General features: G+C 43.6%; 1 protein-coding gene and 1 long non-coding RNA gene across 3 annotated transcripts; both read right to left on the bottom strand.

The window, feature by feature from the left end:
* Positions 1-75: 75 nt before the first annotated feature.
* On the bottom strand, positions 76-7,820 carry LOC144722202 (regulator of G-protein signaling 9-like). Its single transcript, XM_078600345.1, has 6 exons — positions 7,765-7,820; positions 6,776-6,889; positions 5,015-5,130; positions 3,715-3,802; positions 1,968-2,106; positions 76-1,222 (listed from the first exon to the last, which is right to left on the bottom strand). The coding sequence occupies exons 2-6, from the start codon at positions 6,814-6,816 to the stop codon at positions 1,130-1,132; spliced, it is 477 nt and encodes a 158-aa protein (XP_078456471.1). The 5' UTR covers positions 6,817-6,889; positions 7,765-7,820; the 3' UTR covers positions 76-1,129.
* Positions 7,821-7,834: 14 nt separating this feature from the next.
* Positions 7,835-13,295, bottom strand: LOC144722218 (uncharacterized). 2 transcript variants are annotated; one of them, XR_013586023.1, is made up of 5 exons: positions 13,020-13,295; positions 12,104-12,162; positions 11,216-11,292; positions 10,376-10,457; positions 7,835-9,866 (listed from the first exon to the last, which is right to left on the bottom strand). It is a non-coding gene; the product is annotated as an uncharacterized LOC144722218 (long non-coding RNA). The 2 variants fall into 2 exon arrangements; XR_013586022.1 differs by having other exon boundaries at positions 7,835-10,457.
* Between the last annotated feature and the right edge of the window lie 41 nt (positions 13,296-13,336).

The following is a 13,336-nucleotide window of genomic DNA, read 5'->3' as shown; positions in this document are numbered from 1 at the left end:
ACCAATGAAAGTAACTTTTTTTTGGGTCACGATACACACGTGAAATTATACGCGAATATGTTTTGATGTATGAAATTATTTATTTTAGTGTAATGGCTGGAAGAAATAGGACAGAACAAACGAGAGATGCAAATCCCGAATCAACTATCGATTGTTGGCTACGTATGTTGTGAAAGAAGTTCAACATACATTAAAAAACGTTTCATGCTGTGAAGTCTCCACTTTATTTGAAATTTAAAATTACAATGCTAGACGGTACTGTTTTGAATTGACACACATTGCAGCATTACTAATATCAAGACTTGGAATATCATAAAACTTCTATTTATGCAATACCTCTCTACATTTAGTTACGTAAGTATGCATTCCTAATGAAACACTTTAAACATGGACTATAGAGTACATAATAGGATTAATTATTGTCTCGCAAGTTATCTAAAACCCTTAAACAATCAAACAGTTCCATTAAAATAACTGACATCACTTAATAAACACATACACACGAACAAAACTAATTAAAGATCATAAACAAATGTGCATGTCAGCATGCTTCAGTCACTCAGTCTCATCGATCACAGCTGATATCAACACGATTTCCATCCGACTCACGTGATATGAAAAATGGTGATAATAACCGCATTAGTCACCTGATAATCCGGCAAGTACTTAACACATCGACATTTACGAATGTGAACAATGTGGAAATGTGTTTCCGTCACTTTGAACTCGGTTTCCTCGGATTTTGTAGTTGATCAAATTTCCAGATTTTGCATCTGCTTATTCGTAGGAATGTGCTCCATTTATATCATACACGACTATACCTGAACAAAACTATACAACCATGGTGACCAATAACTGATGCATCCGAAAGTTGAAAAAAAATAACCCGGCAATGTTACTTGATAATTTCCCACACCTCCGATTAGCACGGTTGGCTGCGTATGGCGCGAAAGAAGTTCAACATACCTAATTGGGGTCTTATAGGGGTTAAACATGTTCATGGAATCAACTCTAATCAGACGGTACCCCTTCATAATTTCCAGTTGTCAACACTGGTGTATGCAGCCAGCACTATCATGCAATGTGGGAGTCCAGCAGCCCAAGGGTGGCTAGCCACTCTGGGAACCTCTCAGTGGGAGTGTGCGTTTCCTGCAGATAGAACTATAGCTCCAGCCAGCATCGTCTTGTATAAGTCAGACTTGAGGTAGCGTGGATACGAGTCCTGTCAAAACAAATCATTTCAAATGTTATTGTGTGAAAGCAATCACATTTTAAGATGCTTCCCAACGCTGTGAATATCTCCCGTTTACAGCCTTGTGCCAGTGGTGGAAATTCCTCTTTTTGTGTCAGGAGCAAGTCCATAGGACAACCGGTGTTGAGTTTCCCCACAGGAAAACATATTTTATCAACCCTGGAGGGATGATGGGCTGAGTAAACCCCCCCAACCAGGATGTGAGCCGCTCGCCCTACTGCTGAGCCACAGGGCCATTCCCAAGGCGCTTTACAAAATAAAAATGATCAAACAAAAAGCACCCCTTTTAGAGTAGAAGGGGTGGAGGGGTTAGGGTGGGGATATATAGGAGAGAGGAGAGAGCAGCACTGTGATGCAGCCCATGATGGATGGGTATGTACCTAAATAACACATTCCTGCGGAGGGAGCTGGTAGGAACGTTGGGTTGCTCGGTCAATGGCCAGGGTCAACGGCGGCGTGGTGTATTCCGCAAATATGCCCGACTGTGAGGGCGGGCACAAGCCGGCGTGAGTAGGTTAAACGTTGAGTTTTATAAGGGCACCACGGGGTGACCAGTCCCTCCCCACCCAGCCCCTCCCCTCTCCACCCAGCCCCACCCCACCCATTTTTTATGCACAACGGACGGACACAATAATCCCCTGTGGGCTGGTGGAACCAGGTGGTTCCTACCAGTATAAGAGGGTAATCGAGTATATTTACGTGATACTGTGCTTACCTTCTTCATTAGCATGTAAATGTGTGTTTGGGCTGCCTCGAGAACGTATCGATGTGGAGATTTGAGCCCTTCCAACGTCACCGCCATCGTCTTCGCGTCAATGTTGATGCAGTGTTTAGCCCAGGGAGCTAAGAAGTCTCTAAAAATGGCAAACGGATTCATGAATGGCAAGTTAACGAACACAGATAGTTTAAAAGTTACCCGAAGCTGTTTTAAGAATTCAACACGGAAGCTCTCGCAGCCGCTCGTGCTCCCACGTGCGGGTGTTCTGGTTGATCTTCTTGGTTCTTTCGGTAAAGTCACGTAGAATGGAAATAATAAAATAATAACAATAAAATTAAAATAAAACATAATAAAATAATTCTCACGACGTTTCGGCAACAACGCAAGCAGCCGTCCTCAGGTGGAGAGCAGGTCTGGTTGGGCTGAGCAATGCGCGTTTCTTCTCTTTAAGCTTTGGCCACGCACGCAGCCCTGTGTGGTGAACGCGTTGTGTGGTGAACGCCTTGTGTGGTGAACGCCTTGTGTGGTGAACGCCTTGTGTGGTGAACGCCTTGTGTGGTGAACGCCTTGTGTGGTGAACGCCTTGTGTGGTGAACGCCTTGTGTGGTGAACGCCTTGTGTGGTGAACGCCTTGTGTGGTGAACGCCTTGTGTGGTGAACGCCTTGTGTGGTGAACGCCTTGTGTGGTGAACGCCTTGTGTGGTGAACGCGTTGTGTGGTGAACGCGTTGTGTGGTGAACGCGTTGTGTGGTGAACGCCTTGTGTGGTGAACGCGTTGCGTGGTTAACAGCTCAAAGCGCAGCCCAACCCAGTAAACCCGCGCCTGGAATCAAGGGTGGCACAGTCGGGTGTTTTACAATCGGGTTTAATTGTCTTTTTATATTAAACCCGATCATCTGAGATTGGGAGAAATCCGGTTTAATTGGTTCTAATTGCAGAACCGCACTTCTCAACGATGGGCTTCATCCATTCCAAGCGAAGGAACTCACTGGCGCCCACGATGGTGGAGGAGAAGCTCGTGTTCATCAAGACCAACCTGCCCGCCGCATTCTACGACTACCCCGTGCCCGACGCCCCCCCCCCCCCCCCCCCGAGTACGATAGCAGCACCGACGAGGAAGCAGCCTAAGCCTTGGATCAGAGTTTCGTATTCATTAAACCAGGTTTTAATTCCACGAAATCGGGTTTAAATGTATTAAAGAAAAAACCCGATGCCTGCCGCTGGAAAAATTGGGTTTTTTTCACCCATGCCTGGAATACGTCGATGATTAAATATGAAAAGTCAGTTTTTTGTTGTTGTTGCTGTTAGGGGGCCGTCCATAAATGACGTCACGCACCTGGGGGGGGTCAGACATTTGTGACGATGTGTGACGAGGGGGGGTGGGTTTGAGAAATGTGACGTCACGTAAAAATACGCAACTTTAAATAAATATGCAATTGTTATAACAACACTAATTGTTACAACACCACTCCTACAACATCAGAGTGCAGCGCCACATTAAATACGCACTACAATGACAATAATTTAAAGCGATTTGAGTCATGTTTTATTTTTAAAATGGAAATGTTTTTGGGGGGGCAGAGCTTTGTGACGTCATATTTGAGGGGGGGGGGGGTCTGACTTTTTGTGACGCCGTGTGACGAGGGGGGGGGGGGGGGTCAAAAATCGTCCAAAATCGCGTGACGTCATTTATGGACGCCCCCTTATCAAATATTGGTAAAAAATAAAGAGCACACATCCTTACGTGTAAATTTGTTCAACTTTTGCATGCACCCTGGTGCAGTCTCCATATAAAAGGTCTTCGCAGGCTTCCCAGAAACTGAGATTTTCACCTGCACAGACAGAGTAAACCACTTTAATTCTAGATTTGAAGCTTTCGTGACTGCAAGGATTCATACTCTTAGGTTTTTTCGGTAAAGTCACGTAGGAAAAAAATTAATAATAAAAATAATAGAAGAAATATTAGAAATAAAATAATCACGACGTTTCGGAGGCAACACAAGCCTCCGTCTTCAGGTGGAACCGTCACAGCACGATTGCTGTATCAAGTTATAGTAAATATCAAGTAATACAGCAAATGTGCTGAGACGGTTCCACCTGAGGATGGAGGCTTGTGTTGCCTCCGAAACGTCGTGATTTATTATTTTTACTTAATTTGGAACTTTCGTGACTGCAGGAATTACTCTTTGGTTCTTTCGGTAAAGTCACGTATAAAGAGAAAATAATAAATTAAATACTAGCATACGACGTTTCGATTGCAACACGGGCAATCGTCATCAGGTATAAATGAAATAGAAACACAAATCTAGTGAACTTAGAAATGTAATGTAATACAACAGAGAGTCGTTAACATAACAGTCAACACCCGACCTGGTTGATTACGTTCTTCCCGAGAATGCTAAATTTGAGAGAGAGATAAAACACAGAACCAGAGACATATAGACAGACATATAAGCAGACAGATATCTGTGATGTCTGTCTATATGTCTCTGGTTCTGTTTTATCTCTCTCTCAAATTTAGCATTCTCAGGAAGAACGTAATCAACCAGGTATAGGGTGTTGACTGTTATGTTATCCGACTCTCTGCTGCATTACATTACATTTCTAAGTATACCAGATTTGTGTTTCTATTTCATTCATACCTGATGATGATTGTGTTGCAATCGAAACGTCATATGCTAGTATTTAATTTATTATTTTCTCTTTATACGTGACTTTACCGAAAGAACCAAAGAGTAATTTATTATTTTATTTCTATTATTTCTTCTATTATTTTTGTTATTTATTTTTATTATTTATTTTTTACCTAAGTGACTTTACCAAAAAAACCTAAGTGGTATAAACCACTTTAACACGGACACCACGTGGAGCCTTTCACTCTGGGCTGGCACAATGAGCTCACCATCGAAGCGCGCATTTATTTTCATAACGAGCTTTTAAGCAAACACATTGAAGGTAATTCCAAGCGTCACGATACTATCACGGTTGCTATAGTAAATACAACGCAGACTCGCATTCCTCGGGGGTTACGCTGATCTGCTCACCGCTGAACTCCATGCACAAGAACTCCTTGAACTCCTTGCGACCGCGCAAGTCCTGAATCAGCTCTTGGAAGCTGAAGGACCAGCGCTCCACTCGCAGTCTCAATGGAACCTCCACCCTGCCGATAACAAAAGCATCAACCACAACTTACGTGCCCCCCCCCCCCCCCCCCACGTTTAAATAATCACGTTTTATTTTTTTGACATTGCGAAATATTTTCTTTCATGCAAATTGCATTTATCAACAATATTGATGCTATTATTATTAAATTATGTTTATTTTACCAGGTAAGGGGCCGTCCATAAATGACGTCACGCGATTTTGGACGATTTTTGACCTCCCCCCCCTCGTCACACGGCGTCACAAAAGTCAGACCCCCCTCAAATATGACGTCACAATGCTCTGCCCCCCACCCCCCAAAAAAAAAACATGCTTCAAATCGCTTTAAACTATTGTCATTGTAGTGCGTATTTAATGTGGCGCTGCACTCTGATGTTGTAGGAGAAAACATAAAACGTCTATTTAATTAAGTAGAACCTGTTGTTTATATTTTTTTTAAGTTGCGCATTTTGATGTGACATCACATTTCTCAAGCCCCCCCCCCTAGGTGCGTGACGTCATTTATGGACGGCCCCTAAGGCCCCACTGATCACGTAGTTCTTTTCCAGAAGCGACCTGGCTATCACAAAAGATCGCTCAACGAAGTGGCTTATCACGTGGAAATTTCTAGCAGCCAAATACATTAAACGCACGTTGATTCTAAATGTAGAGGGAAAACGGGAGGACCTGGAGAAAAATCCACGCAACCACGGAGACAGCATGCAGGCGTCAGGGTTGAGATCGAACCCACGACCTCCTTCATATGAGGCGTGGGAAAAAACATCTCGCCACTGCGAATCTAGGCATTCATATTCGAGCTAAAATTAACTATGGTCAAGGTTCTCCAATTATCGAATGTAGCAAAATGATTAGTAAAATGCAGGCATCGTATATATAATAATCTGGCAGCAGGGGTGGTGGTGCAGTGGTCACGATTTAGCCTCTCAGCAAGCAGGGCCTGGGTTCGATTTCTGAAACGGGCTGCTTTCTGTATGGAGTTTGTATGTTCTCCCCCTGTTCTACTTGGGTCTCTTCCGGGTTCACCAGTCTCTTTCCTACAGTTAATAAATAATTTTTAAAAAAACGTTTTTTTAAACACGCTTTTATGAAATGTACTAGTAATGGCAGAACTCCACGACTCCAGGAAGTGGCCCCGAAGCTTGCCATAACGTACGGGACCGTGACCAATTACAGACAACGTCAGTTGAGCGTGGACAATTAGACCCAAGCCGAAACATAACATATACAAAATAATGTTTGAAAATATATTTATAATTTTTTTCATGATAGAATATAGTATTGTCATCAGTATGACATAAGTATACCAAGTTTGCAGTCGATACCACGTTGGGAAGTGGGTTAAAATTGAGTTACAAGATTTGAGGATACGACAACAACAGACAGTGTGAGTTAAATAAAAGCGTGTAAAAGAGTCATGGCATTGACCAAACATCCCAACGTAGCAGGTTCCTCGTGTAAAAAAAAAAGTCTTCGGACTCAGTATAGCTTTCCTGGGGTAAACAAGTAAATGTTTATCGCTACGAATAACGTTTTAACGACTTGATATCGTGAGCGCAATGGTTGGCTACGTACGGCGTGAAAGAAGTTCAACATACATAGTATAGCCGACATACGTGTGGCTACATGGAAACGCTGGTACGCACATTGTATCGTTGAGAACCCAGTATGTCGTGTCATCGCTCATCCAGGGGTTATTGGGCAAACAACCGCTCAGCACGGGGTCCAGTGGAATGAACTGCTCACTGTATTTGAGGAGCCTGCATAGATTTGGACACAATTGTACCTTGCAAAACACGTGTTTTGTTTTAACCAAGTACTGCGCAGACGTTTGACTTCCATTCGAACCACACAGCGTCCTTTAAAAGAAGTATTTGACAAAAACAAAGTTACACGAGTGATACATCTTAAATTAATCAAGTGAAGACAATCACATTCGTCCTGGAATAACAGTCACTTTAGAAGCATATATACATAAAGACCTTAATCTGTATGTCTCAAAAACCTTAAGGGTACTTCCCGACAAGACAGAAAGCTGAAATTTGCTACATATGTAGATTTTAGGTCACAAGCAACAGGCAAAATCTGAAAATCCGAGAGTTTTCATTAAAAAACCCCCAAATCTCGATTTTAAGTGCCCCATCAACATGTTTGTGCGTGTCATTCAGAAACCGTTCAAAATATAAGATTGCGTTTTTTTATTTTGATAGAGCGTTAAACATAAAATGAAATTTAATCGAAAATCATTGTTTTAGCTTTGATTGTTTTTGAGATATTTCGGATTAAAGTGGTTTTCAACGAAAAAAATCCGCGTTTTATGATGTTCAAATCTGAATAATTCGAAAACGGTCAAAGATAGGGGTTTCTCTTCATATTAAAACAAGAACTGAATCTTTAAATCGAGCAGTTTCTGATGGGTACATCTTTAAATATAAGAAGTTGAATCATGTCGTCAACAATTTTTGTGTTTTTCTTCAAGGGTAAAACATACATATTTTAGGAAGTAGTTGTTAGTGTCTGATCGTAGATAAAAATGGTAAAAAAAAATCACGTGACCTGAACTATTATATTTATTGCAAACTTTTGCCTGGCGAAGACGAGCGTTATGAACTGGAATGTTAACAAAGACACTTACCCCTCAAGTGAGACGGATGGCTTCAATCTCGCTCTGCCTAGAGCTCTGCGACCATACACAATCTGGAGGGGTTGTGTGTGTAAGCAGGTGCCACGAGACACGGGGGACAGACAACGGATGAATGTGACCGAGTGTTGAGAGAAACAAACAAAAACACGTGGTTGTTATTCGTTCGAGTACTCATCATAATTCACAGCGTTTTTACGAGCATGTTTCAATAAGCATGGTGCTGCCACTGCAATTCCTTGCTCATGTCACTGCTGGCGAAAGGGCCTCCACTCTAGAGGGCATTTGGTCTACTGTTCCATGTTGACCAGATGCGTTTGGCAAAGACAAAGATCCCCCGTATAGCCTTAACAGACTGTCGGGGAAAGTGCTGGAGGCCGGAATGGCACACGAGGGGGTGGGTGGCCAGCACCACACCCGACCGCCTTTGTATCCCGAGTGGCGATGTTTTTACACACCGCACCAGATACTCATTTGAGGCTGAATCGACCTTGGGGAGGCCCATGACCGGTTCAGAAGATCGTCACTGGTGTTGGCCGTGAGCGGGAATCGAACTCGGGTCACCGGGTTCGTAGCACAGCGAAGCGCTAACCGCGTTTGACGAGGGGGTGTTACCCACACTTTGTCCTGCAACAGGTGACCTGCCGATGGACTAACTCCGTGAACCCATTTATATTGTTGGGTGGACAGAGGTGGAGGGATTTGAGAAACTTGCTCAATTCACCTGCCACGCCAGGAGATGTGATCGCATATAGTATGGATGTTTCTGCGGCCGTCTGGAACGCTCTTCCTTGCGATATTAGTAAGCCACTGGAGCTATGCACTTAACATTTTAAATCTAGATTTAAAACCAATTTCTTTAAAACTATATTCTTTGATCTTTCGGTAAAGTCACGAAAGCTTTAAGTCATTTCTTTAAAACTGCTTATCGTGTTTATGTTGGTGTCCTTCCCCCACACCTCTGATTAGGATGGTTAGCTACGTACGGTGTTGAAGTTCAACATACATGTATGTATGCTCAACTTCTTTCACACTGTACACAAAAAGCAGTTCTAAAGCAATGAGTTTTCAATCTAGATGATTTAAAAGAAAGTGGCTTTGAACCTTGTGGTATGAAAGACACTCCAGAAATAAAATAAAGATGTTGATTATAAATTATATGGAAAGAATACAATACCTGGTTTTTGTAACGTTCCGCAACCTGGGGGTAAATATGAGAGGTTACTAAGGAAGTGAATATTAAAAGGTTGATAATAAACCGTTATGCCACGGTAGCATCCATACCCGACAGAAGTGTGCTTTGTGAAACTCCAAGGTAGGGACGATGCTGTTTCCATGCACCTTTCATTATTAATTAGCAGTGTCATTCCCAAAATAATTTATGTTTTGAAGAGAGTATTAAATCTTCCTTAAAATTAATATATATTGACATTGTTGTACTTAAATGAACACTTGCTTTCTCATGTGTTGGTTATCATGTTCAATCACATGAGGATACTTGCCGGCTTTTGCTGATTTTTTCAAATCTTTGTTGTGGTGTATTATGTACCCCCAAATGTGGTCATCCAGAACAGACCACACAACGTGTGACGATCCAATACCCCGATGCTCAAATACGAAGGAGACATCACGGCGATGATACACGACTCCGCTACTGCTCCTGACGCGGTTATCTGTGGCTTAACCACCTGAATGCGACATTGTAGCCGTTGCTCTGCATCTACACCGGCAGCCGTACGTACGAAAGAAATAGAGAGATGGACCCTCATTGTAGGTCCTCTACTCTAGCTCACGCCCCTCGAGTGACACGGAGGGCTCGGCTCAGATGCCACGTGCATGTAGGCTGTCGGGGGAAAAAAAAGCACAAACAGAATGGTTTTTATTTGAAAAAATAGCACGTAGAGTGTTTAAGCACGTTATGTATGTTGAACTTCTTTCGCACCGTACGTAGCCAACTGCGCTAATCGGTGTTGTGACTTTAAAATCGCTTTTTGAGTATTCAAATGGAAAGCGGATAGCTTACCTATTACCTGCTCGCGATGCAAAGCCATCGTGTGCTTTACAGGTCCATTCAATGCATCGTTGTCAAGTCCAGGCTGCAATACAAAGTTACACGAGTTCTCCATGTTCAGGAGACGGATTATTGTTAATCCACAGTGAGTCACCTTTCTTTCGTCAGGTACCGTGAGGCAAAAAACAAAAACTGTTGCGTTCGGTAGGATATCTGGGCAGTTTGGGGCGGGGGGGGAGACCTATTGCCGAGACGGAGTTGGGAGAGGTGTCCACATATCCGACGACATAATCGATGACATTTCGGGCGATGGCTCCTTTTCTTCTTTGCACACACGTAGAGAGGCCGGAGGATCATCAGAGTTGAAGATTGCCACTTTACACCGTGGGGCTTGATGAAAATGTTTTGTTTTGTTTTCTGATGGCCAGTATTAAATTGGCATATCAATAGTTCCACTATTAGTAGCTATCGAGAGGTTGGTCTGCCATGCAATAGCATTCTAGATTAAAAAAATATATACCGTGTGTCAGTATAGTGATTGACACATGAAACCTTTCGCTACGGTCTCGGCCTGCAGAATCTTTGCGGACTTACCGGTGGCCGGGCCACCCTCCAGTAAGCCTGCTCCTGGCTGACCAACACAGCCCGATCCCCTTTTCTTCGTTCCTGCAGAGTCCTGGACAAACACACGCTCAGCTCCAATGCACGTGTTGTGTCGCGATGTCAATGGGCTGTGTACACTTAGCTGCAGGGGCAGACACGGTCCAGCAGGGGCAGTCGCTATATCCCGAGCCCCAAAGCAGGAGGGGGCTGCGGGGTGTTCTAGGATCCCCCGGAGCCCCCCCTGGAACTCTCTGGAAGGTAGGCGGGGCCAGGGGCTGACGCACCGGTGCTGGGTATAAAAGCCGGACCCTTGGAAGGGTCCGGGGCCAGTCCAAGACAGAAGCAAGAAGACCAGCTGGCTAGTACCCTGGGACCCCTAGCCCCACTGCCCTTGTCAGAACTGGGACTCTGTGGGCCAGTGGTGAGAAAACAAGTGCAGTGGGAAGCGAGTGGGAAGCACGTGGAAGCACGTGGGAAGCAAGTGGGAAGCAAGTGCTGCCCCTGCCTCCCACTTGCTTCCCACGTGCTTCCTATGTGCTTCCACTCGCTTCCCACTGCACTTGTTTTCTCATTCGTTCATACCTGATGACGGTTGCTTGTGTCGCAATCGAAACGTCGTACTCTATTATTTATTTTATTTTATTTCTACGTGATTTTACCAAAATAACCAAAGAGTAATTCCTGCAGTCACGAAAACTTCAAATCAAGTTCCATTCAATATACAATAAAAAGAGACATCCATACCATGAATTCTGCCCGGTATGAATTATCAATACATTCCAATATTTACACCGTTTCAAAGTGCAATGTTGTGTCAGCTCACACACTAACCGAATTTGCTCTTGAGCCTGAATGATCACAAAGTCCCACTTGTGGTGTTCACTCCTGAAGAGTTGGTGATACTGCACCTGTGCAGCAAACATGACATGCGTTGCGTAACCAGCGGTCGAAGTGGGGAGTTCAGAAGGGCCGCGATGAAACCAAATACGTTCTGCAGCTCCACGATTTTAACTTCCGAATCCATCAGTAGCGGAATCCTCTCGCACCTCGGAAGATGAGGCCTTCTGAAAAGTGCCGTCGTGCGCGTTCTGCGTGTTCTGAGAGGTGCTGGTATGGCGTCCATTTCCACCTCTGTGCATTATGTTCATTGCTGTGGCGTAACTTAGCGTGGGGGGCAGGCAGGGGGTGCATTGCCCCCCCCCCAGGCCAGTGGCTAAAGCTACGAATTTGGCGGCCCCCCTTAACAACCACCGTGAGATTATATTTCAACAACAGTGTAAAAAAACTAAAACTTATGTCAAGATGTGATTTGTCAAGAGGAGCTGCGACATACAGGGAGGGTGCTTCAAAAATGTTTCAACACTTATACGGGACTATCGTTTTTAATGGAAAAAGAACGGATACTACACTGTAACATTCTAACAAATGTATGTTAATAGCTTCAAAAAGTCAAAGAGTCTCCACTTGTTCACCATCATTTTCAACAGATTGCCTGGAATTTTCTCCAGGTGGTCTCCAGAGCCCGGAGGCACATTTCTTGCGGTATTGTTGGAAATTTTCAAAAGTGTTAACATTGTTTTGAAGCACCCTGTGACCGTGTAAGACAAATCAAATGTTGGGGCCCCACCTGACCGATTTCCGCAAACCCTGAGCTGATAATGCAGTTACTACACCACTAATTAAATAACATTCATTACAGTTACTTCAGTGTTCACATACCTTCTCATACTCTGCCAGTCGTCCATTAGTTAGAACATTTTTCTTGACAAGATGCACAGCTGTAATTAAAATATCAACAACAACAATGTCCCCAAACACATTATTAGAGCAAGGCGCCTGGAATGCCGCGGCATTTAACACGTGTCTTTCGCGAACAATATTATCCATAATACAAGTTGTTGTTGGGTTAGATCGCATCAATACAAATGTGTCATTAAACTGTCCATCACCCGACACAGCCAATTAGTAAGGTTTGTCACATAAACAGAACGTGCCGATTCGTTACTAGTACAGCACACCGGTGTGTTGGCTTTTTCTGTTTACGTGACAAACCTTACTAATTGGCTGTGTTGGGTGGTAGCGGGTTAACAACACATTTATACATTTACACGATCTAACTAAAAAACATCTTTATTATACCACGAGATTGTTTGTGCAAACCACAGATGTGAACCCGCGGATAAAACATTTTTTTTTATTTTGCAAGATAGACTTCACTGTTCAACAAAGTTAATATCAATATTTATAACATTTTCATTATAATGCAATCTGTGGACCTTACGAAGATCACATCTCGCCACCGTGGCGCCCCTTAAATAAATTCAAAATAAATGCGCTGGAGATGAGACGTCATGTCTCTGAAGGCACATCATTTTATTCATTAATGTGTTTTGACTTTACGTCGGTTTGTTGACGGGAATTTACGGACCGTTTTCATACAGCTGATGTTCAGTAAATGAACACATTCTTATTATTATATTTTCATAGGCCCAACGGTGTGGCAACCCGCGGGAGGTGCATTGCAATCCAAACCGATTGAGTTTGACGCCCCCTGCCCTCGTGTGTCATCGTGGTGTCGTGCATCAGTGGAGTGCTAATCTCGTTTGAAGACCTGGCGTGCTCAGGACTGGCTCACCGTACTCCACGTCGCTGGCCTCTCGGTGTCTGTCTGGCCAGAAGTAAGGGGTCTGCCTCAAACGGGTCAAGAGGAAAAAAAGTGGTCAATATTGGTCAACCTTTAGACGCAGAACACGTGTGGTTTTGCAGCCAATATTATGATTCGTAATTTTGTTTTAATGTAATGCTTGTACACGTGACTATTACTCTGTTTAGCTGTGTTGGTGGTGGAGATTTTGTCAGAACATTACGTAGTCACAGATGGATTTAACACTCAAGTTACACAGAAATGATGACTTCTCGGGGAAGTAATTGTGCACAATGGGAAAAATAAGC

The sequence above is a fragment of the Lampetra planeri genome, chromosome 1 (genome assembly GCF_965212315.1).
Source record: "Lampetra planeri chromosome 1, kcLamPlan1.2.h2, whole genome shotgun sequence".
NCBI classification, from domain to species: Eukaryota; Metazoa; Chordata; class Hyperoartia; order Petromyzontiformes; family Petromyzontidae; genus Lampetra; species Lampetra planeri.
This window is presented reverse-complemented; position numbering and strand designations above follow the sequence as displayed.